At 39.6% G+C, this 9,883-nt stretch overlaps 1 protein-coding gene across 1 annotated transcript in view; it reads right to left on the bottom strand.

Moving 5' to 3' along the window:
• Positions 1-9,883, bottom strand: part of NDST1 (N-deacetylase and N-sulfotransferase 1) — a 1,661,305-nt gene that overhangs the window by 225,678 nt on the left and 1,425,744 nt on the right. Inside the window, exon 20 of the mRNA XM_044069371.1 lies at positions 2,172-2,281. Within this exon, the coding sequence (XP_043925306.1) occupies positions 2,172-2,281 (110 nt within the window). The remainder of the gene's footprint in view (positions 1-2,171; positions 2,282-9,883) is intronic.

Here is a 9,883-nt window from a genome sequence, read left to right as displayed (position 1 = left end):
AGTTATGTCAAGAACCTGGGTGGCAACTCCCAGATATGCTCTGAGTTAGTTCAAAATGACAAAAAATACACTGAACCCACAGATATTGCCAACATCCTGGCAGACAAGTTCAGTGCAAACTTCTCCCCCCCCCCCCAAAAGATCAAATGTCTATCCCAACAGAGTGTAGCCTCCCTGACATCACAGATGCACAGGTGAGAGCCGCCCTCTCCAAAGCAAAAACACAGCATCAGTGGGACCAGACAGTGTCCCGAGCTGCGTCTTACACGATCTCCAAGAAGAACTGAACCCTCACATAAAGTCACTGTTCAATCTCAGCCTTACTACAGGATATGTACCCAAGGAATGGCGTACAGCAAGAGTGGTCCCACTCCACAAAGGTGGTGCCACAACGGACCCCAGAAACTATCGCCCTATAAGCCTGACTAGCCTGGTCTGCAAAGCTATGGAGCGTATCATCGTGAAACTCAAAAACAAAGACATTGGGAACATCCAAACACTGGATCCTACACAATTCGGCTTTGTTAAGGGCAGATCTTGCCTCTTGAACCTGGTCAACGTCTTTGAAACAGTCACCAAGGCCATAGATGAAGGGAAGGTAGTCCACACAGCCTACCTGGACCTTGCAAAAGCCATCGACACAATACCCCACTCGGGCATCATAAATAAGCTCACCAGCTTAAATATCAACCCCTATGTCACAAGATGGGTTGCAAACTGGCTCAGGGATAGAACCCACATGGTCAGAATTGCAGGTGCCATGTCAGACTCTAAACCAGTTACAAGTGGCATCCCACAAGGCTCAGTCCTGGGACCTCTCTTGTTCGGTACATATTTCTCTGAGGTACAGGCTAACATGGGAGGACTATGGCTGACCAAGTTCACAGATGACTGCAAACTGGGTGCCATAATCGACTCGCCGACTGACACAAGCATCCTCCAAAAGGGTCTCATAGAGACGGATAACTGGTGCCAGAGCCATGGCCTAAAGCTAAATGCCAAAAAGTGCATAGTCATCCCCTTTGGGAAAAACAAAGTGCCCACAAATTACCACATAGGTGGTAATCCATTAAGTACGGAAGAAGTAATTAGGGATTTGGGGACCCAAGTAGACAGCAATCTCTCCTTTGACAATCACGTTGCCAAAGTGGTTAGAAAGACCTTCTATATAGCCCACCTTATCACGAAAGGGTTCACATCTAGATCAAGAGAGGTCATTGTGCCCCTCTACTCATCAGGCCCATAATTGAATACAATGCCCCATTTGGGATGTACCTTACCCGACACCTGCAGCAACTGGAAAGACCCCAAAAGTACCTCACCAAGAGGATCAAGGGACTCAAACAGATGCCCTACGCAGTTAGTCTAAAACTCCAGCTCTACTCAGCTGCTTACTGCCTACTCAGATGCGATCTGTGCCTGACGTATAAAGCCATGTCCAACCCAGAATTAATGGACATGCTCCACCTCAGGAAATCCAAATCCCTTAGAGCTACACGCTCCAGGGACTTAAACCTCAGCACAGAAATAAATAGGACATGCTGGAGGGACAGATTCATATCCCAGAGGCTCCCCTCCCTCTGGAACAAAATCCCAATCCATGTTAGGCAGAGTCCCTCAATGACCCTCTTCATGAGAAATCTTGACGAGTGGATGGGAGATCGTAGGTTTACCCCTGGGATCTCTTCTGTGTCCCTACCAGACAGAGGCACAGTAAACTAACCTCAAAAGGGCTATCTTCTGTGACCTACTATACAGAGGCACAGTCAACTAATTTAAAAGGGTGGCGAAAGCCAAACACACTCTGGCTACTCTTATAAATACCCTAGGGCAGATAGCCTAGTATCAACCTATGAACCTATGATACAAGGGTAGTCCATAAACAACGCAGATACAGTTGAGCAGCATCTAGCCTCCGTGAGATACAAATTCAGATGGCTTTCTGGAAGGGAACAATACCAAATGACAAGCAGCTCCTTGTAGTTTTGTCAATATTATACTCAATGGAATACAGCCAATACGCAATATGTTACAAACAGATTAATTGTCAGCTATTGTCTACAGTCAATAACTATTTAGAGCTGCAGGTAACTGCACTATATTTGTCTCTACTGCCAAAGAAACGTTTTAAAGAAAATATGCATTTTCATTAAAATAAACATAACACTTACGCCAGTATCTTTTGGTAGTTGATTACATTTCTCACACCAAGAAATTTCTGAACTTTTTCCATCACAAGTGCTGGTTCCTTACGTAGTAGGTCTCCATCCAAAACAAGGATCTGAAATGCAAGGTTAAAAACAGATATGAAAGTATATCTTAGACCACTTGACAGTGGATAATGACTTTCCCAAGAAATTGGCTGTCTGCGTGTGCTAAGGTAGGGAAGGTGGAAGTTTATCAGTGGCACTGAGTTTGTCATTGACTGGTTAAAACACACACACACACGCACGCACGCACGCACGCACGCACACACACACACACACACACACACACACACACACAGACTCTACTATCAACTGCCAAATAAGTCACAATTAACACATGGGTAAATGTTAAGCTGAAGACATATACTCAAATCATTCAAACTAGATCTTCTAAGGAAAAGGAAGGAGAGCGGTGCTATATGCCATCCAGTCATGTAAGGGCTCTCAGTTGGGTAAGTATGCAGAAATCTTTTTGAGGAGTTTACATTCTATTGTTAGTGATGGTGGTTACAGGATACAAACAGTGAACTAGTATTTTTGTTTCTCCAGGTGTAAATGTCATTGACTTTCTCCATGTATACGAGTAAGAAGTGATTCATTGCTGACACACATCAATTCTGCCTTGGTGAAACACCAGATAACATGCCCTTATTTCAGTGTTTTGTTTTGCTTTCATTACATCCCTTTAAACTCTTTTCATTTCCGTTTCTTTTCAGTAGGTGTATGTGATGCTTACTTACGTAAAGCATTGAGGCTAGGTAAAAAGCAAGATACCAGTCAAAACCACAAAAAGTCAACCAGTCACTGATATTTGTATCATCCTAATCTCTATCCTCCCACCTCCAATTTCATTTAGAGAGACTGCAGCACTGAGACAGTATTGTAGACTCTAGCACAAATGGCTGGGCACCAATCTTTGCAGCCAACTCTCTGGGATATTTTCAGATTACCTTCCTGGCTCACACATCATTTTTTTTTAACATTCTTTAATACATGGATGATATCAACAGCTCGACTTGGAAACACAATGTGTTTAAACTAGGAAGCTCACCTATGTACTGGGCTAGTAAGAAAGATAGGGATTTCATTTCTAAACATATCAGTAGTGCAAAATTTGAAAGCTCTTCTTGTTACCACTATGCCCTCTGTGCCTGCTCAACCTCCAATGATAGTACTCTTGACTGCATTCTTCTGGCTAGGCCAGCTTTAAGGATACACTCACAGAGTCTGTCAAAGTTACTGAATAATCAACCACCTGGATGTGTAGGTAACAATATTTTACTTTAGAAATTCTCAGCTCAGAAGTCATGTGACAATGTGTTTAGCATCAAACTGCGGTGTTAAAAATCAAATGTAAATTGTGGCACTGCAAACAATACAAACTGCCTATTCATAACTAAGTGCACTACAACCCAACTCAGTAATAAAATAATTAGGAGGACAAAAGGTATAATCATAGTACTTTAAGTTGCTGTCACAAACGACTTTTAAGTTGGAAACCACCTTTCTCCTGCTGTACTAAATTAGTTTGTTATACCTGATGGGAAGCAGTTGTTTTAATACACTATACAAAGCTTCATTTTTAAACTGGCCAAGACGACACAAGAAGAATGTCAACACTGGAAGAATAAATCCTTGGAAGGGGTGAAAGGACAAATGTACATCAAGTACATCTTGCTTTATAACTTGAATTCATATAGCTGTGATTAACGAATGCAGAATTTGCCCACTGTCCAATAACTGACTCTGTAGTAGTAAGACACTTGCCTGACAGTGAAGGGGTGCTGGTAGGGATGACTAGGAGAGGGAAGGACATGATCAACAACTTCTATCCTGGGGGAAGGTGTGGGGAAAGTCCACACCTGTGTGACTTCAGCTGGAGACCAGAAGCCTTGCTGGTTACCTCAGGTTAACACAAACCAGCAGTCATATCACTGCACTAGTCACTCCCAAAGCAAGAGTAAAAAATCAGCTACTGCAAGAATGACTGCTCCCAGGGTTCACCCTTGCTGCTCTCCACTGAACCATCACTCCCCAGGCCCAGTAGAGAGTTACTGTAGAAATCAGCTCCTCAAGGAATCAAATGGCCTACCTGTTGAAGGGTTACATTTTTAGTACGCAGAAAGGAACATCTGTGGGATACAGAGATGAGTGAGGGGAGAAGTGAAGGAAGAACTTAAGGTTCTGTGGAGTGGGGATATATAAAAAGTAAACAAATAAACGATCAGTGGAACATTCCCCATATAACAGATTTTTCTTAAGAATTTTGCAACTATTTCCCTTCTTCAGGAAGGGGTAAGGTGGTGATTAAACAGAAAGATTCTGACAGACAGCAGAATGGCATACTCAGCATGAACATTTCTCAACCTAGTGGATAACAGAGTGGATATAAAACGTTTACACACCCCTATTAAAATGCCAGGTTTTTGTGATATAAAAAAATGAGACCACAATAAACCATAAAATATAAAATATAGAAAATGTACAATAAGCTGGTTGCATAGGTGTGCACACCCTTAAACTGATACTTTGTTGAATCACCTTTTGATTTAATTACAGCATTCAGTCTTCTGTGTGCTACTTGTTAATTTATTTCAAATTACATCATTCTGATAACCCAAGTTGTTTTAAAAAGTTTACAGACCTTATTAAAGGTTGGATTTTACTGTTGATTGTTTTTAAACTGCTGAATATATATATATATATATATATATATATATATATATATATATATATATATACTTTTTATACAACTTAACAAGTTTATGATTCCAATAGGGAAGTCTCCTTTCAGTAGTACCAAATTTAACCACTGAATCAGTGTTCTCCAAATAATTAATTCACTGAATTATCTGTTAGAACCGGAGTCACAGCCAACAACAGTATTTTCCTGCCAATCTATCTCTGATATCAAACCCTTTATTTTTTCATAATTAATCAAGCTCTCTTACAAATTGCTATAATAAAGCTGTCTTAACCAGGTATGCAACTGGAAAGCCTTTATGCAAAAATAATCATTATTGTTTCCACTACTTCCAATAAAGAATTTTTTGCATAGTTGAGAGGAGTATACTTGAAGGAAATGTCTACAGCTACAAGCCCCTTTCAGAAATTTATTTAGCAGCCTATGAATTTCCATTATTTTGAGACCTAATAAGTAAGACACTGTGACCCTATGTTTACCCATCCCATTCAATTTCCTTTGGGATGGTTTAAACATTGAGTCTGTTAATACTAGCACCTCAGTTGAATCCCTAGTTAAATTTTCTATAGTATTATCCAGAAAGGATTTGCTAATTCAAGATTTAGCAACTGGAAAGTTTTTGCTTCCCCAAATGGTCTCATCTTGATTTGTTTTGTTATTCAGTTCTCTATGTCTCTCTCGTTTCCCTAGACTGAACAACTTCAGGATACAAAACTGATGATTTTGTTACAGGAAGACTATGTCTGCGATTCCTCCTATATTCCACACACTCGGAATCTACCAAATAGGATCTTCGCTCAGCACGGATGCCTTTAATCTGTCCTATTCGATCAAAACCTTTTGTCATATGGATTCGTACAGTCTTTCCTTCCCTCAACAGACGAAGTAATTTGCTCGATCTGTCGTAACTAGATTTCTGAATATTACACTTCTTAAACAATTGATCCTTGATGGTTTTATTGTTCTTAGGTTAAGGCTGCAACAAACATGAGGAAATAGGTAGCGTAGTTCTAGTTTGCCTGGAAAGTTGTCCTTGAGCAGGTAAACCAAGAATATCATCATGGGGTATATTTCTGAGATTAAGCAAATTTAAGAATACATCAGTATTGTCATGCATTAACTTTTCAAGTAACTGCTTTGCACTCTGTACTGCATGTTCAGCTAGATCATTGGACTGAGGATATTCAGAACTACTAGTGACATGTACAAAGTCCCATTCTTTTGCAAATTTCTGAAACAACTGGCTAGTGAATTGAGTAACATTGTCAGAAAAAAGTTTGTGGACTACCATGAACTGAGAAATGACATTTCAACTTAGTAATAACAGTGGTTGAGGTTAAGTTTGGTAGTAGATCTCAAGAAAGTTCGAATAAGAGTCTACCAAAACCAAGTAGCGTTGATGGTTCCATTCAAAGATATCAGTTGCTACAGTAGACCAAGGTAGTTGAGGAACTGGACTTAGCTAAAGTGGTTCTTTTTGCAAATGCGGTCTAGTACTATTGCATACTGAAGAAGAAGAAAGAACTCTATCAATGTCTTTGGACAATGAAGGTCAAAATACTAATTCTCTTGCTCTGCTCTTAGTGGATGTGGAACCTGGGTGACCACGATGCAAAATCTGAATATATTCTTGTTGTAAGGAAGCAGGAACAACAATTTTAGGACCTTTGAAAATAAAGCTGTCTTCCCTCAACAATTCATCTCTGTAAGGAAAATACGCTTGTACCTCAGGTGATACACTAGATTGCTTTGACAGCCATCCAACATTAATGTAGTGAGTGAGCTTCTGTGAAACGATCAATCAGAGTGTGCTCTCTTAACTCATCAAGTCTAATGGCGGAAAAATTACGCACTGACATCACATCAAAGTCAGAAGTCTCTGCATCAAGCTGTTCTGTTGTACTTCTGGTCGATCTGGATAAGGTATCAGCCAGATAGAGCAACTTTCCTTTAGTGTAGACCATTTTGAAATTGTACTTTTGCAGTTTGAGCATCATTCTTTGTAATCTTGCTGCAGCAGAATGCATAGGCTTCTTTAAAATAGTAACTAGAGGTTGATGATCAATTTCAATCTGAATACCTTGACCAAAAATATAATCATGTAACTTGGAACATGAAAATACTACAGCCAAAAGCTCTTTCTCAATTTCAGCATACTGCATCTCAGTTTGAGTTAGTGTTCTACATGCATAGGCTGCTGGTCTGGCCTCAAGTATAACTGTGCCTAGGCCAAATTTTGAAGCATCATAGGAAAGAATAACTGGTCTGTTCACATCACAGTATCATAACATAGGTGGGGTGGCAATTTTCTGCTTAAGATCTTCAAATGCCTTCTGATGATGTTCTAACTATGACCATGCAACATTTATGGTAGCTTAAATGTGTTTCTAACTTATTGAAATCTGGTATAAATTTGCCTAAATAGTTGACCATGCCCAGAAAAAGCTGTAAACCTTGTACATTGTCTGGCGATGACATCTTTAGAATATCTGCTTGCTTCGTCAGGTCAGGTGTCAAGCCTTTACTTGTAAACAAATGACCTACTTGCATAACTTTTGGAAGTCTGAATTTGCACTTCAGGGGATTGAGCTTAAAATTCACCTCGTGCTCTGTCTAGAACTTTCTTGAGGTTTCTGTCATGCTCTCCTTCACCATTGCCTCCAACCAATAGATCATCTACTATTATGGCATAAGGATAACCTGAAAAATTTGCTCCACTGCACGCTGAAAAACTTCACTCACAGAATTTACTCCAAATGGCATCCTTAGAAATCTGTATCTGCCAAACAGAGTACCAAAATCAGTTAAAAATTAGGATTTGCGATCAAACAATACTTGCCAAAATGAACTTTCTGCATCCAAAACAGTGGCATTCGGTATTACAGCTGCAACTTCAACTGTGCACATTGGATGATATGGTCTCTTTAATCCTTTGTTCAAATCTCTTGGATCAATACATATTCTGATTTCATTTGAGCCTTTTTTGTGAGCGGCTACCATGGACGACACCAATTCAGTTGTTTCTGTGACTGGACAAATCACACCTTGCTGCACCATTTTATCCAACTGGGCTTTAATTTCATCTTGCATAGCTATTGGAAACTCTTCTTGCTGGTCTGACTACTGGAGTGACCTCTAGGTCTAAATTCATATAATACACAACTGGAGGTTTGCCCAATTTGTCATCGAAAACATCAGCATACTGTGAGAAAATGGCTTCGGAGAAACTGGAACTCAGAACTGCACTCACATGATGAACTTCTTTAGCAAGAAAGCAGATCTGTTCTAAACTATCTTTGAGACCCAATAAAGATTGCATTTGTCATTGGAATACGTAGAACAACAAGTTGTAACAGTTCTCAGCCAGATAACATGAAAGCATCACTGAACTTTCGGTTTGAATTTCTTCAACTCCATCTGCTGGTTACACTGAGTTGTTTGCTAGTTCTCACTCTTGCAAATGTGTCTGCTGATATAACATTACACTTCGACCCAGTGTCTACTTTGAGGTCTGTGGATTTTTCATTGATCCAGACTGTACAAAACACTTCACTTCTTGTCAGTAAGTTTACTGCATCAGCTCTTTCTCTAAGCCCTGATGCACCATCTACATAGAAAGCTGACTGTTTTGGCTCTACTTGATCAACTTGCTTCTTTGTGCGACCTTTCTTTACAACTGTGTGAGGCTTACTTGATTTGCAAAACTTTTGGAAATGGTTCCATTTTTTTACACTTGTGACATTGCTGACCAAATGCTAAGCATTTCTCTTTTAGACTCATGATTCACACCACAATTGCAACAGTTAATAAACCTAGATTTGGGCGTTGCTGATTCATGTTTGCATTGCACTGAGCTGGTGGTGGAGTTTGCACTTTTCCTGGAATGTTCTAGAAAACCTTGTGGCTTCTTTGGAAATCCTGTAGCTGCCATGTGTTGCATACTATCTATGTTTGCTCTGGAGCCAATTGAAACCATGCTCTTGTCACTTGCAAGCATACTTGTATGTTTTTCTGTCACCTCATGGATCTGACAAATCTCTATTGCTTTATTTAACATTAAATCACTGTCACAAAGTAAAATCTTTCGCACATCAGCACTATTAATACCGCATACAAGCCTGTCCTTTATCAGCTCTTCTTTTAGATCACCAAATCCACATGTTTTAGCTGTTTCTCAAGTCAGTGATACAAGTTGCAAATGTTTCTCCTGGTTTCCGATCTCTTGTATAATACAAATGCCTCTCTAATGTAATATTTCACTAGGTGTTGCACATTTCTATAAACTTGTGCTTCAAACACTCGGGGTCTTCCCTTGACTCAGCTTGCACAACAATATGGCGGTCCGCACCTTCTCCTTCATACACTGCTGGTGCATACACAAATGAACGCTCTCTTTCTATGGCCTAAGACCCTGCTAAATTTAGCAAAATGAATGCCCTGGTGTGTGCATCTCTGTCTACATAAGCTGCTTGTATGAAAATGTATGCTTGCTCAAATATTCTCCAGTTCACTGCAATATTCTGATCAAACATAATTGGGAGGGGTTTTCAAAATCTGCCTGCCATAATAACACATACCAGTGAATGGTTTTTCGATTAAGCATGAATAAATACACATTCACATATTCATAAGTTTCTGGCATAAACAGTACTTGTCCAATGCCTTCGTGCTCTGAACTTATACTTTCGTTGGGTTTATTGGAATTATGTGAATAAATTAACTCACAGTACTTTCGAATAACTGAACTTTGCGAAATAAACCTCTTGCGCTTTTCGATGCTTTGCTGAACTTTGCAAAATAAACTTTTTGGGCTTTTGGATGCTTTTGTAATTTTATCGATAAAAGCAGAATTGTTAAATACACCATCACTTGTTATTACTTTCAGAATTGTATTGGTAAAGGCAGAAATGCTAAAGTCATGCACCATCACTTGGTAAAGTCATCGCTTTAAGAAACATTTAAGAACTTTACG

Source organism: Protopterus annectens, chromosome 4.part0 (assembly GCF_019279795.1).
Source record: "Protopterus annectens isolate FY-2018-M chromosome 4.part0, PAN1.0, whole genome shotgun sequence".
NCBI lineage: Eukaryota > Metazoa > Chordata > Ceratodontiformes > Protopteridae > Protopterus > Protopterus annectens.
This window is presented reverse-complemented; position numbering and strand designations above follow the sequence as displayed.